Source organism: Hordeum vulgare, chromosome 3H (genome assembly GCF_904849725.1).
Source record: "Hordeum vulgare subsp. vulgare chromosome 3H, MorexV3_pseudomolecules_assembly, whole genome shotgun sequence".
Lineage (NCBI taxonomy): Eukaryota > Viridiplantae > Streptophyta > Magnoliopsida > Poales > Poaceae > Hordeum > Hordeum vulgare.
In genome coordinates, this window is record NC_058520.1 from 237,651,250 (window position 1) to 237,673,097 (window position 21,848).

Sequence of the window (21,848 nt, forward strand, 5' to 3'; positions counted from 1 at the left end):
GCTATCCCCTCCCTCTGCAATCCCTCCTACAACCCAGGGCTATGCCGCCCTCCAACAGCCCAGGACTGCGCCGCCGTGATGCCCTTGTGACGCCCAGGGCATGCACCGTCGCCCGGACCTGCGTGCGCCTCGATCTCAAGCGCGAGACCTGGAGCTCCCGGTGGACCTTGACCCCGAGCTCCCAGCGGAAATACATCCTCAAGCTCAACCTCCTGCCGCTCCATGTTCATCGGGAAGAAGATCCTGCCCATTATCAGATTAGTTTCCTGTTTATCTTTTGGAACTATAAAACTTAGCGGTGATCAGTTCGGTGAACATTTTAGATCCACTGCTTGTTTATGATCAGTTGATGCTTTAGTGGCCAAGAAGTTCAACAGTGATTAGTTTTCAATTGTGATCAATAAAGAGTGATGTGATTCTGAACTAGAGAGTTCTAGATTACAAAAAAAATCAGTTAGAGCCACTCCTTGCAAAAAAAATCGTGAGAGCCACTGCTTCCTTGTTAGTTAAACTCTGAACCGTAGTTGGACCTGTTTTCTCGGTTCTTTTGTTTCCGCCAGGAATAAGGCGCAGAGACCGCTACTTGTGCGCGTCGTGCATGACTAGGTCTAGGTGGTGGCTGCGGTGAGCAAGCCCACCTCGCGAACGTGTGATAGCACGTTCAACACGAGCGCGGTCGCGGCGTGTGAACCGGGCACTCTTGTTAGGATCGAACAGAATAAGAGGCAGTGAAAACCCGAGAAAAAGAAGCAAGTTGTGCGCTGCGAAAAAAGATTGTCTGAGTCCTCCTGAGTTCGTCGCGAGCGAGAGAGAACACGAGTGATCCCAGCAGATCGCCTGACAATTGGCATCAGAGTCACCGACGACGAGGGACCATGGCAAGCAATAGAGAGGTAGCCATCGATGACTTGCCAGCCACGGATGCCCAAGCCCGCGACTGGGAGGCAACGCTACAAGAGCGCATAGAGACGCGACAGCGGAGCAGCTGACCTTCACGAACTACATCGAGTGGGCTTTGATCATGTAGATCAATCTGCATGCTCAGGGCCTCTAGGAGGCCATGCTCGGCGAGGGCATGGTCAAGGACCGCGGGGACATGGCGGCGCTGACCGCGTTGATCTGGGCAGTGCCTTGTAACGCCCAAGATGCGATCCTATCCTTATTTTGGCACGAGGGCCTCGGTAGGGATAGAAGCGCATCTCGTCGTTTTGCAAGAATGGATATCGTTACAAGTACATGCAAAGAAGAGATGAGTATATGAAATTGTCTTGCACTCGCCACAAGCTAATCATGATCATCTCAATACAACCATACATCCAGTCACCAGTCAGAAGAGCAGGGTCCAACTACGGACGAAATCAAACGATAAAAACTCCAAATAGAACAATCATCGCGCTCACGTCAAAGTATCGCTTTACCTGTACCTGCAACTGTTGTCGTAGTAATCTGTGAGCCACATGGACTCAGGAATCTCATTTCCAAAGGTACCAAGACTAGCAAAGCTTAATGGGTGAGGCATGGTTAAGTGGTGAGGTTGCAACAAGCACTAAGCATTTATTTGAGTAGCTACCTTACGAGTACAAGAATAAGAGGGGGGTGATCTACAAATAAACGGATGTGAACTAATAATGATCAAGAAATGATCATGACCACCTACTTACGAATCAAACATAACCCCCATCGTGTCCTCTCTTGGATTCAGAACTCACGAGTAGAGACAGTCACGGTTACGCACACAGTTGGCATATTTTAATTGAGTTTACTTCTAGTTTGCTATGACGGGTGTTAAGCAAAGTTTCCAAGTTGCCACATAACCGCGGGCACGGCTTTGTGAAAGATTTAACCTTGAAGGGGTGCTCCAGGTATCCTCGATATCCCAATAGGAGACGTGTGTATCTCTTTCTCAGGGCACTACTAGATGAGCAGTACGTATCTGGCCAGATAGAAATCCCTCGAGTTGCCCCGGGTGGCCCACACAAGTGGCTTTGTTTGGACCAACACTCATGAGAAGCACTGTCCCGGGTTGTTGATTAATTATCCACGGGTTCCGGAAAGTCCCTATGCAAGTTTTATTAGTTATTAGGCAAATGTAGTACCAATGTTGGGCCTTACGAGAAGAGTTTTATCCCAAAACAAAAATCAATGGGGTCCGCATAACAACCCCAAGCATTTTAGGTGTGGTCATTATGGAACATAACATCGGTACACAAGTAAATAGGGTGGCAAAATGGAACAAAAGACCAAGCCAAAAGACCAAGCCTTCCACCTTTTACCAAGTATATAGGCGCATTTAATTAAATAGTAACAAGGAATCCATGTTGCCACATGGAACACAACTGCGCTTGCAACTAGCAATGCTATAAGAAGGGTTGAGCAAGCAGTAACATAGCCAAACAAGGGTTCACTGGGATGTGTAGGGGTTTAGAGGCTTTTCATGGCAATGTTGGGAGGCTTGACATAACATGTGGTAGGCAGCGAGACATAGCAATAGAAACGAGACAACTAGCATAGCAATGATAGTAGTGGTATCTAAGTAAATGATCATCTTGCTTGAGATCCCTCTTGGAAGGAGAATGAATCCGTGAAGTGGATGAACCATGTAGTCGAATGAATCCTTACACTACGAAGTAGTTTCGGAACTCTATTGAGAAGAAACAACCCGGAAAGAAACAATCAACATACGATAGCACCACAACATATTCATGATATGATGCATGTCCATTTTAATTATGCATGGTATGGCAAAGCACCACAATCAGCTCCTACACATTAAGTGAAGCTCCATATGCAATGAGTTCCATATTGACGAAACTCCATATTTGAATTACTTAGTTCACTCCCGCTTAGGTACATGACAATGTTAAATGTTGTTAAACATGGCAAGAGGTGAACAAACTACACTATCTAGGGATATTAAATGAGGTCGGAAACAACTTATAGTATTTCTGAGTGACCCCATATGTTAATTTCAAAATTGTTCCAGAGCTGAACTAAACATATTTTATATTTATTAAACAGCAAAATAAAGTGTACCATGTGATTCTACATGTCGTTCTAGTCATTTTACATATATAGACCATCTAAAATGGAGTTACGGTCTAAAAGTTATGACCATCACAAGATAGCATGCCATGAATGCAAAATGTGTGCAAATGACAGTCACAAGTATTTTAAATCATGGATGCAACAAGATATTATGAAACTGCATGAGATACTACGCAAGTTTCATATATGGCACGTTCATATTGGAGCAACGGTTCAACAAATTCAACCAACACAAGTTATAGCTATAATCTGTCAAAAACAGCAATATGACATTTTATACACCCCAAAACTACCACCTACAGGAATCTAAAATGCACAAATAAGACATGAGGCAGTAGTGGACAATATGCACAACAACCAAATCCTAACGACAAATTGAATAGAAGCAAGGATCACTAGGAAATGAGCTCACAAAATGGCTACTTAAACACAGTTTCAGACTTAGTGAAAATATCCGTTTTTACCATAGCAGTTTTATTATGTTGGCATATTGACAGCAAGAAAAACATATGCTATGGGTCATATAATGGCATTAAACTTTACTTCATGGTAGTAGGCATGATGCACTTCAATTCATTCCACACTCGCAAGGTCTAAATATGCATACATTCATAACTAGCATCAACACAACATGACATTCTGAAATAATCAGATTCTGAGACTTAGAAATATTTGACCCTACCAAACAAGAACATCATCTTCGCATGTTCACATGATGAAAACTACAGCTAATCATGACATACAGGGCATGGGAAACCTACTAACAGCAACTAGGCATAACCTACAACAAACCGCTCTGGTTCACACAATCAAAAGAGGCATGGTTTGCTTAATTCGAGCTACGTGAAATGGAACTTTACGAAAATAGATTGCAGCTTTTAATATGATAGCACCTTGAAAGCAAAAAATGAGCATGTTAATGATAATCTACATGGTAACCAGAGGCATGGCATCAAAGTAGACATATCCTAGAGCAATTCTCACGGAGGAATCATATGCAAAAGACCTACGGGCTAGATGCAATCATCCACGCCATATTGAACAAAATAATAGTTGAGTCGTATACATGAAGCACTTGAAACACAGGTTCGAGCATGTAGATGCAACCTACTATGGATGCAAATGCCACAATCACGTAGAGCATATCAAGCACAAACATTTTCATATAAAGTTTGTTTAAATCGGAGCTAAGGTTATTTGTTACGAAATAAATCATTTTAACATGGAATTTACGCAAAACAATGCAAACAACAAGTTTAATATTTTTAACATGGGTGAAAGTGGGATATTATTAATCCACACAAAATTCTTAACTTTTTTATATTAAGTTTGTTTAATTTCGATGCACAGATTAAATCCCACAAAAATACAAAAGGGCATCACAACAAAATAGCATGCACACAAACTTGCTCCAATAACAAAATTAATTGCGTAGATGGATTCTATAAATTTTTCTACCCCAAAGACATATATAACATGAATATGTTAAAGTGCAAAAAAAATGCCACAAACAATTATGCAAAATCAGTCATTATCACATATAGGCATAGCATCACATAGCAAAAAAATGCACGAGCCGGGAATTGCGGGGCTCGGCTAGGCGCTCACCTAGCGGGCTTGCCCAAGGTCGATGGAGGAGCTAGGCACGCCAGTGCTAACTGGACCGGTCCATGCGGTCAACAGCGGGGCTGGCCGAGCCGCTCTGCTGGGCCGGCTCGGGGCGCTGGCGACTTGAGATGGGTCGGCTCGGCTTGGGGCCCACGCGCGGGCGCTGGCCCAGGCGCAGGTCAATACGAGCAGGGGACCGAGCGGGTGAGGCACTCGAGTGGCGGCGATGTGGCAACAGGGGACAACATCGGTGGGACATCCAGCGGTTTGGGGCACGGGTGGCGAGGGGATCCGCCAGATCCCACCGTATCCAATCCGACGACGAGGTCCAGGCGGCGTGGCGACGGGGCTGAGCAGGTGCATGGCGGAGGCTAATACGTCTCTAACGTATCCATAATTTTTGATTGTTTCATGCTGTTATATTATCATTCTTGGATGTTTTATGATCATTTTATAGCAACTTGATATCATTTTTTGGAACTAACCTATTGACATAGTGCCCAGTGCCAGTTGTTGTTTCTTATTGTTTTTTTCCTTCGCAGAAAATCAATACCATATGTATTCCAAATGCTACGATACTTTTTGGAGATTTTTTTCTAGACTAGAAGGAAGCTTGGGGACCAAGGATGATCACCAAAGAAGGCCTAGACGACCCACTAGGCACTAGGGCGCGCCTAGGGCCCCTGGCATGGCCTGGTGGCTAGTGGGGCCTCGGGCACCTCCTCCACTGCATGTGAGATCTATAAATACCCCAATATTCCAGAAACCGTAGAAGAGTCGATGAAATATATTTTCAACCGCTGCAAGTTCCAGAAGCCACGAAATCCAATCTAGAGCCCGTTCCAGAGAGGAACACGATCACACAGGGGTTCATCGTCCTCATTGGTGCTCTTCCTATGATGCGTGAGTAGTTCATATCATACCTACGGGTCTATAGGCAGTAGCTAGATGGCTTTCTTTCTCGTTTTTCTTCTCAATACAATGGTCTCTTGGAGATCCATTTGAAGTAACTCTATCTTTTGTGGTTTGTTTGTTGAGATCTCATGAATTGTGAGTTTATGATCAGATCTATGAAATTATATCCATTCTTGATTATTATAGCCTCGTATTTCTTTTCTAATATTTGGCTTTTGTGTCACCAACTTGATCTTTTATCTTGCAATGGGAAGAGGTGCTTTGTGATGGGTTCGATCTTGCGGTGCTCAATATCAATGACAGAAGGAGAGATGACACACATATATCATTGCTATTAAGGATAAAACGATGGGGTCTATTTCTACATGAATAGATCTTGTCTACATCATGTTATCGTTCTGAAAGCATTGCTCCATTTATCCATGAACTCAATACACTAGATGCATACTAGATAGCGGTCGATGTGTGGAGTAATAGAGGTAGATACAGGCAGAAGTCGCTCTACTTGTCTTGGTCATGATCAATGTTGAAAAAAGCGTTAGGCGGTAGGCGGGCTGTGACCCTCTGCCTAGCGCCTAGACTGCCTAGGCGGGCCAAGGCGTTTTGTATGGTAAGAGGTCAGGAGGATAATTATTTGCCTAGAACTTGTACTACAAGAGGTTAGAATGACAATTTTTTGACAAAAATAAAATATGTCACACAATGTGAAGAACTAAATTTAGTCGACTGTCAAACTAAAAGGCTGCCAAAAGAAAACTAAATATAGTCTATTCGATGGTAAGTAGCAAGCCCATAAAAATATCAAGTATTCAAATAGAGGAGATGCAAACTTCACACAAGACCCAATTGGCATAGCAATATAGATTATATGTCCAACAGTTCACACTTCAAAATGAAGTTCTTAATTTCTAGTATCTTATATGGAAGACTTCTCTCACAAATTAAAAAGAGGAAATTCCACAAGAACACACACAGACGAACGGTTCGACACATGATGTCAAAGACATATAAGATAAAGAAAAAGTACGTAACAACGGACACTCATGCATTTGGATCTTTCACTTATCAATAGTCATTCTCATCCTCGAAATGCATCTCCTCCTCATCATCAAACTCCTCTTCTTCAGAATCGGATTCTTCTTCTTCATAAAGTTGTCTTAGTCTTGCACTTCTACGTGGCTCCAGCAATTCATCGCCTCCCATTGCCTCTCCTATTCCACTCCCTGGCATCTCTGTACTATCCATCTCCTCCTCATCGTCATCCCTATAGACAACATCTGCATAATCATCTCCACCCTCGAAAAGAAAACCTTGAACTTCAGTAGTCTCGACAGATAGGAGGACATCAATGATCTTCTTCTCCTTGATCATTTGCTTCTTGGCCATCATTCTCGAGTTGAATTGTATAAACACAAGAGAGTTTAGATGTTCTGTAGTTAGCCTATTTCTTTTCTTTGTATGAATCTGCAACAGGTAAAAACATAAGGATTAAGAACAAAGAATGTTTTGACATGTGACTCACTAATCTAGACTTGATATTAGAGAGTTAGGAGACTAACATTTTCAAAGGTACTCCAATTCCTTTCACATGCCGAAGAACTTGAGGTCAATGAGAGGATTCTCACAACCATCTTTTGTAGAGACGGTACTTCAGTTCCATAAAGCCTCCACCAAGATGCTATGAATGAGAGCAGAGAATCAAGTTAACAATGTATTGCATAAACTCTGACAATATATTGAATAAGTTGACTTCACAAAATCACAATGCATACCTGCATTAAAATCAAAATACTAACAACTCCTCGCAAGCTTCTTTGCAAATGATCCTTCTCTATTCTGGGATTTCTTTAATTCGAAATTAACAGCTTCATCTTGCTTGTCATCATCACCATAATAAAAGGTCTCCACATAGTTAATGAACCCTTCCGTTATTGTTCCATCATAAAAAATATTAGTATCGGCAAAGCTATAATATGGATTCAGCAAGTACGCAGCCAAGTGCAATGGTGAGTCAAGTCGATCTTTCATCTTTTTCTCAACAATATTAATCACATCTTTCCAACGTGACTCCACATTGCCATAGACCTCCTTGATCTGTTTCTTTGCCTTAACTATTTCTCCATAAACAAAACCCATAGATGGCTTGACATCCCCATCAACCAAACGAAGGACTTTTACCAAAGGCTCAAAGACATTCAAGCAAAGCTTCAAATCTTTCCAACAAGTGATGCTCATCGTCGTAGCTGTTGCTGCCTTTCCCTTTTTTGATTTAACTTCTCTCAGCTTATCCCATCTACCATCAACCACCATCTTCCTGAGTTGATCCTTTTTGTCTAGAAGGCTTTCCAAAGTTAGATAAGCAGAAGCAAACCTAGTGATCCCTGGCCTTATGATCTCTTTCCCTGAAGAGAAGTGCCTCATGCAGTCCAAGGTCCGTGTGTGCCCATAGACAAAGATAGTGAATGCTTTTGCTTTTTCAAGTACCTTACTAAACCTTGGTAGGTTGCCAATTCCTTGCAACATCAAGTTAATGGTGTGCATCGCACAAGAGCTCCAAAAAATGTTTGGCCTCTTCTCCAACAACATCTTCTTTGCTCCCATGTTATTAGAAGCATTATCCGTCACTACCTGCACCACATGTTCAGGACCTACCTCCTCAACTGCTTCATTGACTAACTGGAAGATGACTTCACTTGTGTGCGATACAGCCGATATCTCACTCGACCTTATAAAATTAGAACCATCATCACTGTTTGTGCACAAGTTCATTATGCTTCTCCTCTTACTATCTGACCAAGCATCAGTCATAATGGAGCAACCATTCTTCATCTTTTCAGCATCACGTTCTTGCAGCAAACATTTCACTCTTGCATGTTCCTCACTTAGCAAAGCTCTCGAAGGTCATGTTTAGATGGCGGTTCAAATCCAGGACCAAAGCTCCTAATGGCTTCACACATTAACTTGAAATCATCGTTGTCACAAGCATTGAATGGTATAGCTACAAATGCAATACGAACAAAATTAGTGAGTGACAAGGCAACCAACATTGAAAATTACAAAGTAAATAATAAATGGCAGTGTGGGTAAACATATATATTTAATTACCATCATTGTACACCCATCTAGCCACATATTGTCGCACTTCATGTGTTCTCTTTTTCCAGAGTTCCTTGTTTATCTTCTATTGATGCAAGGCTTCAGCGTGAGTCAATTTAGGATCAATAGGCCGTGCCCAATTGTCAATGGGACCTAACTTTTGTGGCTCCGCTCTTTCCATACACGTTGCTTCATCATCTCCAATGCGAGAAATGTTCACACTTTGTCTGAGCTCTTGCTCATGGACAATCTTTTCCCTTCTTTTATTTGATGCCTCCTCAAGAGATTTCCTGCACCTGTCTTTAGCTTCCTGAGAGATTTTCTTGCATTTTACCACACCATTACCAACATGAGCCACATGCTGCTTGTGACGATAAACACCTCCAGTGCTCACATGGTTACAAAACATACACTTCACTTTATCCTTGTTGGAAGCATCAGCTAGACTCTCGCACTCCCATCCCACATCATCTGACTTTCTCTTAAGGACGTTCTCTTCCTGCGATGTTGTTGTTGCATCTGTCCCGGTCATCCTGCAAATAATCAATTACACAACAAGCAATAACTCAGTAATTTCTAACGAAGTCCAGCCCACAAGTAGGCATAAATGCAGAGAATAATGAAAGCAAAAAACACAATAAATTATGTCTGTACATTTATGCATATGTCCACATCCGAATAAAAGCAATATAAATTAACTGAGACAATCATAGAATTGTCCAGTATCACATCTTGGCAATCATGTCACGTATATAATTTATTAATTGAGACAGTCATAGAATGAATACTCTTTTTCTTTCACCAACATTTGGTTTAAACAGAGTTTAAGTGTCACTATGTTTTGCACTCAGGGTCAATCGAATAGTAAAAAATTAGAGCCCCGTGATCTAGTTTCTCTGAATTTTATTTTTGTCCCTGCACATATAAAAAGATAATGGAGATATGGGAACCAGCTTTGGACCTACGCAAGATTTTTCTCACAGGCTGACATCCAGCATACAAGAATTCGGTATATGAACTAGCTATTCTTTTGGAGGAAAAACACCGCACACAAGAGTATTTTTCACTGATTTCAACTTGCAGGTTCTTCTTTCTCATGTTTTATTCATTTTCACACTTCGAGTGGTTGGAGGGCATGTTGGGGAGGTTGTTCTTGGATGTACGCGCACCTCATATGTATCGTAAATGGGGGCGCACGTCAATTCCATTGTAAATGGGATCCACTGTTTCTGTGTGTGCTAAGCAATGAATGATGGCAGGGGTGTTTTCGTGAGTGCTAGTTCGTGTCCATCAGTTATAAGTTAGCATATTCAGAATTCAGTTATGTTAGTTATTTGATCAGTGTTTGTATGTCTCCATCAGTTCTATAACAGATTCATAATTCAGTTATATCGGTTTTCAGTTCTCCTGCTACTCATTTTTTCAGTTTTAGTTTCTCAAACCCTCATTAGTCTTAGATTTTAAGTAGGTGTCATTTTTACTGTTATCACCTAGTAGTTATTTCAGGTTATAGTAGGTGTCATTTTCAGTTTCAGTTTCTCAAACCCTCATTAGTCATAGAATGAAATTCATGAACATCAATAATGAGCAAATTCAGCCACAACAACATCAATGCATGTATAAATCAGTTGCAGATCGAACAAAATAACTATTGTTTCTATTGTTCAATCGATTATGGTACTCCCACGTGGATTTGTGATGCTTACATGACATTTCAATTGTGAGATCTATGCAAAAAAAAAATAGTGGCGCCCCCTCTGCTGAAATCTTAGATCCGCCCGTGAGGGATGGATCAAACAACATCCAATTAGCAATCTAGGTAAACTAAAACCAATATATAAACTGCAGATCAAGTGATTTCATGGGAGGGACAGAGTATCAAGTAGCAGCCAACTAGCAATCCAGGGGATGATGTACAGGCAGCACACATGCACAGTGAATACACGAAAAGAGAAGGGACTGGCGAAACCTACAGCAGGGAAGAACCGAAGAAGACCGGACCTCAGATTGTGGTCGAGCAAAAGGATGGCTAGCAGGAAGAAGTCATGGCTGCGTGGTGAGAGGATGGGCTGAATCTTCGTCTCGGCGACCGGAGGACGAAGCGACGCCGGAATAGATCGAGCCGCCGCCACCCCTTTTGTCTGTATATATATCCAAAGCAGCCTAATCTCTCATTTCCTCCAGCCAGCAAACTCCCCGCAATGTTCTCCCTCTTCTCGCGACCTTCTCGCCACCTTCCCTCCCAGCCTTGCAACCTCTCCCGTTCCATCTTTGGTCTGCCTCGCGCCGCTTGCTCGCCGCTTTTCTCCGCTTCAGCGTGCTTAGGCCATGTTTGGACTGCTTCAATTCACCAAAATCAACTTCACTCCGTCAAATTATGAGTAGCAGGAGAAATACACAAATAGCAGTTTCATGCAGAAGCTATAGCACTATCAAAAGAATATTTGGCTTCCATCTAGCTCCAGCTTCAAGAATAGAAAATTTGGTGGAAAGAATCTATTTGATTGGTTGAGGGGAAAGAAATGAAGGGGTATCCACTTACTGGTGGCAGTGGTGGGTAATTTTCCCTCAACTTCAGCTTCTAGAGTTTTTTGGAGCACCCTCTGAGGAGCTTCATAAAAACTTTGAAGTTGTATACCAAATTCTAGTTTTTTTAGAAGCAGCATATCGTGGAGCTACCCCGTTTGGCTTGTCTTTTCTGGAACAGAGCTGAATTTTAAGGAGCAGAGCAATCCCAAACAAGCTAGTCGCACGCCTAGATCCGCTTTAGCCATGGGCCCGCCTAGATCATCGATTAGGCCCAAGGCTACGCGATGGGCTGTCGCTGAGCGCTTCAGCGCGCCAAGGCGTACGCTTAATAACGCTTTTCCCAACATTGGTCATGATGCCTATATACATGATCATTGTCTTGGGTATTGTCATAATTATTTGCTTTTCTATCAGTTGCCCAACGGTAATTTTTTTACCCACCGTTTGCTATTTTTTAGAGAGAAGCCACTAGTGAAACGTATGCCCCCGGGTCTATTTTACATCATCTATTTGCAATATCTATTTTGCTATTCGCGTTTCCATTTTATTTGCTCTTTTATTTCAGATCTATATTATCCAAAATCCAAAAATACTTTGTTGTGTTTTATTTGCCATCACTTTATTTGCATATATCAATCTATCCTTTATTTTACCCACGAGGGATTGATAACCCCTACACACATTGGGTTGCGAGGATTTGCTATTTGTGTGCAGGTACCGCTTACATAGTCATGTGAATCTTCCTACTGGATTGATACCTTGGTTTCATAACTAAGGGAAATACTTGTCGTCGCTGTGCTACATCACCTTTTAAGCTTGGAGGTAAACCAACGCAATCAGCGGAGAGTCAAGATTTCTGGCACCGTTGCTTGGGAAGATCAAGTCAAGATCTATCAGGTTCCTACACACAACTCTCATCTCCTTGCAATTACATTATTTGTCATTTGCTTCTCATTTTCCTCCCCCCACTTCACACAAATTTTCCTTCTTTTCGTTTGTCATTTTTTTACCTGATCTCTTGTTTGCTCGTATTCTTGTTTGTGTAGTCAAGATGACTCAAGAAAACACTATGTTGTGTGATATTTTCAATACCAATAACAATTATTTTATTAGCACTCGGATTGCTCCTCCATCCACTAGTGTGGAGTCATATGCTATTAGTGCCGCTTTGTTGAATCTTGTTATGAAGGAACAATTTTCAGGTACTCCTAATGAGGATGTCGCGTCCCATCTAAACACTTTCATAGAATTGTGTGATATGCAAAATAAGAAAGATGTGGACAATGATATAGTTAAGTTGGAATTATTTCCGTTCTCTTTGCGTGATCGTGCTAAAATTTGGTTTTCTTCTTTGCCACGAAAAAGTATCTATTCTTGGAACAAGTGGAAAGATGCTTTTATAACGAAGTATTTTTCTCCCGTGAAAATTATTTCTCTTAGAAATCATATTATGAATTTTTAACAACTTGAGCATGAGCATGTTGCCTAATCTTAGGAAAGGATGAAATTGATGATAAGAAATTGCCCAACTCATGGTTTGAATTTGTGGATGATCATACAAAAAATTTATATGGGATTGAATTTTGTTTCTAGAAATATTTTAGATTCCACCGCAGGAGGTACTTTTATGGAAATTACGTTGGGTGATGCTACTAAATTGCTTGATAATATTATGGCTAATTATTCACATGGCATACACAAAGAGCTCCTACTAGTAAAAAGGTTAATTCTATTGAAGAAATTGATCCTTTGAGTGATAAAGTTGATGCTCTTATGAAATTGGTTGCTAGTAAGCATGCTCCTATTGATCCTAATGATGTGCCTTTGTCTACTTTGATTGGGAAAAATAATGATTTCGTACATGTGAATTTTGTCTCGCGAAACAACTTTAATAATAATGCTTATAGGAACAATTTTAATCCTAGGCTGTATCCTAGAAGTTCGTAAAATAATTATGGTAATTCTCATAAGAATAATGCTAGGATGCCCGATGATCTTGATAGTAATATTAAGGAGTTTATCAATGCGCAAAAAGCTTTCAATACTACGATAGAAGAAAAGTTGAATAAGATTGATGATATGTCTAGAAGCATTGATATAATTTCGCATGATGTAGAAAATCTCAAGAATATTTTTTCCTAAGGTTGATATTAAAGAATCAATTAAAGCTTTATATGTTTCCATTTATGAAATTAAGAAGCTAAAAGAGAATTTCTAGAAACAACGTTTCCCAATTGCTTTCATAAAAATGATGAAGAGATTAAAATGATTGGTGTTTATTCTAATGATTCCTTGTTTAGTAATGTTAAAACTAATATGAGGGAACTGAATAAGAGTCAAATTTAGCTAGAGGGCATTCCCACGTTTTGGAGGGTAAAAATCCTATTGAAAAAATTGATAAAAGTGGGATTGAAGAGGTCAAAAGTTTAGCTAGTGATGCACCCACTATTTTGGATTACAAAAACTTTAATTTTGATAGTTGCTCCTTGATTGAGTGTATTTATATGCTGCAATCTATGATAAATTTACCCAATGCCTGTGAACAAAACAAAGCTTTCACTAAACATATTTCAGATGTGGTAATAAAATCTTTGGAAAAAAGTTAGAACTAGAGATTTCAATTCCTAGAAAATTATATGATGAATGGGAACCCACCATTAATATTAAGATTAAATTTTTTGAGTGATATGCTTCATGTTATTTGGGTGCAAGTGTTTCCACAATTCCAAAATCTCTTTGTGATGTGCTTGGTCTTACCAATATTGAAGAATGTTCTCTCAATTTACACTTGGCAGATTCTACTATTAAAAAGCCTATGGGAAGAATTAATGATGTTATTATTATTGCAAATAGGAATTGTGTGCCCATATATTTTATTGTTCTTATATTGATTGCAATCCGTCTTGCCCAATAATTCTTGGTAGACCGTTTTTGTGTACTATAGGGGCCATGGTTGATATGAAAGAAGGAAATATTAAATTTCACTTTCCACTAAGAAAGGGTATGGAACACTTCCCTAGAACTAATATTAACTTACCATATGAATCAATCATGAGGGCAACCTATGGAGCAACCAACAAAGATAACAATACTTGAATCTATGCTATATGCCTAGCTAGGGGCATAAAATGATAGTGCTTGCTGGGAGGCAACCCAATGAATAAAATTTATTTTTCACTTTTGCTTTCTCTTCTTCAGTATTTGTACAATTATTCTACTGTTATAATTGTGTCTTTTATGTTTTATTTGGAGTTTGTGCCAAGTAAAGCCTTTGGGATCATGTGGTCTGTTAGTTTCTTCAATCCTATTGAAAAACATAAAATTTTGCATCCAGTATAAAAAATCCTGAAACTCACAGAAACGTCAAAACTGTGTGAAGTTTTGACACAAGATTTATATACAAATTTCATACCTTTTCCATTTTTTCAGAATTTTTGGAGTCACAAAAGTATGAGTAAAATTCCAATCTTTACAGACAGTTCTGTTTTTGATAGATTCTATTTTCTTTGTGTTGTGTGCTTATTTTGATAATTCTGTGGTTTGTGTCGGGGGTATAAGCCATGGTAAAGTTAGAATACAGTAGGTATAATGCAAAAACAAAATTTGAATATGTTCTCAACAGTACCTAAAGTAAAGTTTGGTTTTCTTATACTAACGGATCTTACGAAAATTTTATTGAGTTTTGTGTGATGGAAGTTTTCAATTTTGAGTGAGATCACGATGGATGAAGGAATAAGGAACGATAAAATCTTGATTGGGGATGCCCCCTGGCACCCCAAGGTAATATCCAAGGAGTACCAAGCAACTTAGCTTTAGGATGCCCCGAAAGGCATTCCCTATTTCTTCTAACAACCATCAGTAATTTTACTTGAAGCTATATTTTTATTCGTGACATATCATGAGTTTTGCTTGGAGTGTCTTGTATTATATGTGTCTTTGTTTTCTTTGCTGGTTAGTTTTTATAATAAACCTTGCTGGACACACTTGTTTGAGAGAGCGAAAATATGCTATGATTTGTTAGAATCACTCTTTATGCTTCACTTAAATTTTTTAGAGCCATGGAATTGCTCAAATGGTTCACTTTTATATTTTTGAGCACAGTGGTGCTGTTATTTTTGAAGAAATTTGCTCTCATGCTTCACTTAGATTATTTTGAGAGTTAGTCAAAATTCTGAAGAAATCCTCTCTTGCTTCACTTATACTATTTTGAGAGTTGTAAATTTTAAAGAAACTTGTGCTCTCATTCTTCACTTATACTTGTTTGAGAGATTGTTATTTGCAATGGCAATTTCTTTTAAATGGAATTAGTCCCAAAGTGATGGATGTCCAGGAAAGATATAATAGAAACTTTCATGAAGATCATTGGATGGTAAACTTGATTCTTTGCAATAGTTTTGCGATATGAAGATAGCGATATGTGAGTTATGTTGATGAGTAATTATGCTTTAGGAAGAATATTGGTGTTAAGGTTTTTGATTCTCTATGCATGCACATGAAGTCAATAATTATGCTATGAAACTACATCCTACTTGTGTTGCATTATTCGGTGTTAGTTATGTTTAGTGTTTGCTTATGATGATTTTTGTTCCTAGGTTGGGCGCTTCTCAATCTATTTGCTAGCCTTCACTCATACTAAGTGGGAATACTGCTTGTGCATCCAAATCCTAAAACCAAAGTTGTGACAAATGAGTTCACCATACCTACCCTATGTGGTATTTCAATGTCGTTCTAAGTAAATTTGCAAGTGCCAACTCTAAATGTGTAAAATAACCTTTTGTTTTGTGTGCCCGTACCGCTCATTAAGCGGTGAGGGGTGGCCGGTATCTTCCATGTTAAATAGGTTATTCTCAAGATGAGTGTTTATTCACTTGTCATTGCCCGAGAGTATGGCGGTAATAGGGATGTCGAGTCCCAAAATGCAAATAAAAATTATTTTATGCTGTCAAATAATAAATTCCTTGGAAAGTGTTGGTATGGATGGCACCCGTGGATGGGGCTAGCCGTGGAATGTGAAAGAATGGTGGAAAAAGGAAGAAACTTTATTTTCATTTTGGGAACCGCCTATGATTTTGTTTAGCATGGGAGATATTGGTAAATCTTAGTCGTTTTCATTGACAGGAAAAGCGTACCACCCAAAAAAAAATATCTTTAATTTTTTCACTTTGAGCTCTCGCATCTCTACAAATCCCTGCTTCCCTCTGCGAAGGGCCTACCTATTTACTTTATGCAATTTTATTTTGAATTTGAGTCACCATCTTCTCTTATAAAGCACCAACTAAGGAACACCATTATCATACTTGAGCATTGGATGTAGCTAATATTTGGTGTGTTGCATGAATGGATCAATGATGGAGCATGATGGGATAGGGATAACATTCTTTAGCATTGATATTTTGAAAGACTTGGTTACTTGTTGATATGCTTGAGTATTGAGGTTTTCATGTCAAATTATAGACTATTGCTTTGTATCATCTACAAGTCCATATGTCCAAGCTAAAAAAAGAATATGATGAACATGTTAGGCAACATTCCACATCAAAAATTCTGATTTTATCATTTACCTACTCGAGGACAAGTAGGAATTAAGATTGGGGACGATGATACGTCTCCAACATATCTATAATTTTTGATTGTTCCATACTATTATATTGTCATTCTTGGATGTTTTATGATCATTTTATAGCAACTTTATATCATTTTTTGGGACTAACCTATTGATATAGTGCCCAATGCCAGTTGTTGTTTTTTTTGTTTTTTCCTTCAGAGGAAACCAATACCAGATGAAGTACAAATGGCACGAAATTTTTTGGAGATTTTTTCTGGACCACAAGGAAACTTGGGGACCAAGGATGATCACCAGAGGAGGCCCAGGCGGCCCACTAGGCACCAGGGGACACCTAGGGCCCCTAGTGCAGTCTGGTGGCTATTGGGGGCCTCATGCACCTCCTCCACCGCCTCTGAGCTCTATAAAAACCCCAATTTTCCAAAAACCCTAGAGGAGTCGACAAAAAATCGTTCCAGCCGCCACAAGTTCCATAAGCCATGAAATCCAATCTAGAGCCCGTCCGGAGAGGAACACGATCACGGAGGGGTTCATCATCCTCATAGGTTCTCCTCCCATGATGTGTGAGTAGTTCATATTAGATCTACGGGTCCGTAGGCAATAGCTAGTTGTCTTTCTCTCTCATTTTGCTTCTCAATACAATGGTCCCTTGCTGATCTATTTGATGTAACTCAATCTGTTGCAGTGTGTTTGTTGGGATCCAATAAATTGTGAGTTTATGAGAAGATCTGTGAAATTATATCCATTCTTGATTATTATAGCCTCGTATTTCTTCTCGGATATTTGGTTTTTGTTTGTCCAACTTGATCTTTTATCTTGCAATGGGAAGAGGTGCTTGATGTCCCACAAGCGTATGGGATCGCAGCAGTTTTCGAGGGTAGAGTATTCAACCCAAATTTATTGATTCGCTCACAAGGGGAAGCTAAAGGATATTCTCAAGTATTAGCAGCTGAGTTGTCAATTCAACCACACGTGAAAGATTAGTGTCTGTAAGCAAAGTATCAGTAGCAAGGTAGTACGATAGCAACGACACCAGAAAAAGCTTTGGCAATCCCTGACAACAGCGCTAGAAAAGGCCTTGTTGATGGGATGTTAGTGCCAACAAAGTCTTGCAACAAGTAACAACGGAGTAGCAAGGAACAGTAGTAGCAGTAGCAGCAAAGTGACAGCAGTAGCATCAAAGTGGCCCAATCCCTTTTGTAGCAAGGGACAAGCCTAGGCAAAGTAACGTAGCGAGGACCAGTAGTAAAAGACTCGTAGGCAGTGGATCGGTGATGGATGAGTGTGACGAATGTGATTCATCATGTAACAGCTATAACACGGAGAGATATGTGGCTAGCTCCCGTTCATCGATCTAATGTAGGCATGTATTCCGTATGTAGTCATACCTGCTTAGGGAAAAGAACTTGCATGACATCTATTGTCCATCCCTCCCGTGGCAGCGGGGTCCTAATGGAAACTATGAGATATTAAGGTTCTCCTTTTAATAAAGAACTGTACCAATGCATTAACACGCGGTGAATACATGAACTCCTCATACTATGGTCATCTACGGGAGTGGTTCCGGCTATTGTCACTCTGGGGTTGCCGGGTCATAACACATAGTACGTGACTACAACTTGCAAGATAGGAACTAAAACACACATATATTGGCGACAACATAATAGGTTCAGATCTGAAATCATGGCACTCGGGCCCTAGTGACAAGCATTAAGCATAGCCAAGTAGTAGCAACATCAATCTAGAACATAGTGGATACTAGGGATCAATCCCCGTCAAGAACTAACTCGATTACATGATAGATCTCATCCAACTCATCACTGTCCAGCAAGCCTACGATGAGATTACTCACGAACAATGAAGAGCATCATGGAATTGTCGATGGAGAAAGGTTGATGATGACGATGGCGACGATTTCCCCTCTCCGGAGCCCGAAACGGACTCCAGATCTGCCCTCCAGATGAAGAACAGGATGTGGCGGCGCTTCCGTATTGCAAAACGCAATGAAACCTTCTCTCTGATTTTTTCCAGGTGAAACAGAAGATATAGGACTGAGATTGGCGGCGGTGGTACCACGTGGGCCCCACAAGCCTGCATGGCGCGGCCTAGGGGGTGGCCGCGCTGTGTGGGCTTGTGGCCCACTGGCACCCGCCCTCACGTGGATCTTTGCGCAGGTATTTTTCTTTTATTGCAGAAAAAATCTCCGTAAATTTTCAGGACGTTCCGAGAACTTTCATTTCTGCACAAAAACAACACCATGGCAATTCTACTAAAAATAGCGCGAGTCCGGGTTAGTTCCATTCAAATCATGCAAATTAGAGTCCAAAACAAGGGCAAAAGAGTTCGGAAAAGTAGATACGACGGAGACGTATCAGTGCTTTGCGATGGGTTCGATCTTGCGGTGTTCAATATCATTGACAGAAGAAGACATGACACGCATGTATAGTTGCTATTAAGGATAAAACAATGGGGTCTATTCCTACATGAATATATCTTGTCTACATCATGTCATCGTTCTTAAAGTATTACTATATTTCTCCATGAACTTAATACACTAAATGCATGCTGGATAGCGGTTGATGTGTGGAGTAATAGAAGTAGATGTAGGTAGAAGTCGGTCTACTTGTCTTGGATGTGATTCCTATATACATGATCATTGTTTAGGATATCGTCATAATTACTTGATTTTATATCAATTGCCCACCATTAATTTGTCTACTCACCACTTGTTAATTTCTAGAGAGAAGCGACTAGTGCTATAGCCCCAGGGTCTATTTTACATCACCTATTTGCAACCACCATTTTGCTATTCGCGTTTCCATTTTATTTGCTCTTTTATTTTCACATCTATAATATAAAAAAACCCAAAAATAAATTGCTGCATTTTATCAGCCATCACTTTATGTGCATCTATCAATCTATCATTTTACTTTATCCACGAGGGATTGACAACCCCTACACACATTGGGTTGCGAGAATTTGTTATTTGTGTGCAGGTACCGCTTACATAGTCTTATGGATCTTCCTACTGGATTTATACCTTGGTTTCATAACCGAGGAAAATATTTGTCGTTGCTATGGTACTCACCCTGTAAGCTTGGAGGGAAACCAACGCAATCAGTAGGGAGTCAGGAGGTGAGGCCAAGCGCTCCCGATGCCTGCTCCGGTGACACCAGCCATCTTTGGCGATGGCCCGGCCGCTGGCAAGATTGAGAGGACGAGGCACCTCCATCCTCACATCGCACAAACGTTGAGTCCCGCTAGAGCATCGTCCACAATGGCGACAGACAACGACGACATCGAGTTTGGACAGCGTGTCATGGTTGGGAACAAGAGATATGGGGGTTGGGGAAGGGAGCGATGCAATGACTGGTTGCCCTGGTGTGGTTGAGAGGGGGAGCATCCGAGAGGCTTGAATTTGAGCGGTGTCCGGCAGATGGCTTCGGCCACGGGGGCAAATTACAGGGCACGGGAAGAGCTGTGGGTGGTATGAGGGGTTCATGGAGGAGAGAGGGAGCGGAGAGAGGTGCGAGGGGTGCTCAAGGATGGCTTAAATATCCTGGGGGCGAGCTCATTGTGGAATGGGAGCGAGGCGAGGTCGAGGGCAAGGCCATAGGCCACGGGGGCGCCCTAGGCCGTGTCTATGGCATTCGTGGACGTGGTCCGTGCCCGCGGATGGGAAATGGAGGAGCGAGAGGGATCCATAAACCTGCACATGTGTAACACCCTGTTTTAACTCTCCTGACTGATTTCACTTTTCCCAAAAATTAGGACCAATTAAAATTTTTGTGAATGCTTGTGATGCTTGAAGTGACTCTTGTTTGCTTGCATGCTTGCATGCTTGTATTTGATTCTCAATAATTCTTGTTACTCTCCAGACTCACCTCCTTAGCCCAATACTCCTGCCTAATGATCATGCCATGTGTTTAGGACCAGAAACTATTTTTACCAAATATTATTTTCACCAAAAATCATTTCTTTGAACTAAGCTTTCAAAACCCCTGAGATGGGATTTAAACCCCTGAGATGGGATTTGTGCTACAAGTACTAAAATTAGGGAATTTATTTTGCACCAATTATTTTATTTAAAACCCATTATCAAAATGGCTTACCAAAACCACAATATTATTATTTTAAAAGTTATTTTACTATTTTATTTAAATACCTTCCAGTGAGGCCAGAAATGGTCCCTTATGAAGGAAAGTTATTTGTATTGCGCTCAAAATATTTGAGAAAATTTAGGGAAACTTAGTGGACATATATATTCCATATATATGAGTTTCAACACATGGCCATGTTCAAAATATTGGGCAAAACCCTTCTAAACCCTTCCTGCCTATTTCAAGCTTTTGGAATATTTCTATAAGAAATATTCTCAATAAATTCCTCTAAAATTTTAGCATGTCATATATGATGTATGTGATGATCTTGCCAAGTTTCATCTCAATCCAAGTTGATTTGATTCCCCTAATTATTCTAAAACCCTATCTATCTAGAACCAAATTTGAGAAACTCTAAATTGCCAAGTGTCTCCAATTGTGCTAAAATTTGGTGGACATGTTCTGATACTCCAATAATGCATCCACACTAAGTGGTGTATCAAGGAGAATAGAGGAACTTGTCCCAAACTCCTCAAAACCCTCAATATTGATTTCTGACTTTGGGAAACTTTACATTATAAAGTTTCTCCAATTGACCCAAAACTCTTTGCGCATGCTTTAATGCTCAAATAATGCCCCACACCAAATATTGGATTTGTGGGAATTGATTTGAATAGTTATGTAAGTAGAAGGCCATTTGTGCCCATTTCATGGGTTTTCCAAGTCTACATTGGAAACCTTATCCACCAAATCCCAAATTTGGTGTCCAAGCTTATTTTCATCTATTATTTGATCTTGTTAAGTTTAATATCAATTGAAGTCCATCTGGTTGCCCTGACACTCATCAAACACCTTGTGTGCACTCACCATATTGGCTACTTTGACCCCTTCCACTTTTACCCTTGAGCTTAACTTTCTAACACGGCCTCCCCTAGTTACCTTTTACCTCCAGTAGCTTTGCCATGTCCTCTGGTCAATTTTTGGAGGGAGAC

The 21,848-nt window shown here is 40.4% G+C and overlaps 1 protein-coding gene across 2 annotated transcripts; it reads right to left on the reverse strand.

Annotated features, from left to right (window-relative positions):
* Positions 1–6,398: 6,398 nt before the first annotated feature.
* On the reverse strand, positions 6,399–11,226 carry LOC123443587. 2 transcript variants are annotated; one of them, XM_045120021.1, is made up of 5 exons: positions 10,666–11,226; positions 8,674–9,197; positions 7,341–8,566; positions 7,128–7,246; positions 6,399–7,032 (listed from the first exon to the last, which is right to left on the reverse strand). In XM_045120021.1, the coding sequence occupies exon 3, from the start codon at positions 8,395–8,397 to the stop codon at positions 7,360–7,362; it is 1,038 nt and encodes a 345-aa protein (XP_044975956.1). In that variant the 5' UTR covers positions 8,398–8,566; positions 8,674–9,197; positions 10,666–11,226; the 3' UTR covers positions 6,399–7,032; positions 7,128–7,246; positions 7,341–7,359. The 2 variants fall into 2 exon arrangements, with proteins under 2 accessions (XP_044975956.1, XP_044975955.1); XM_045120020.1 differs by having other exon boundaries at positions 10,638–11,226.
* Positions 11,227–21,848: the final 10,622 nt, after the last annotated feature.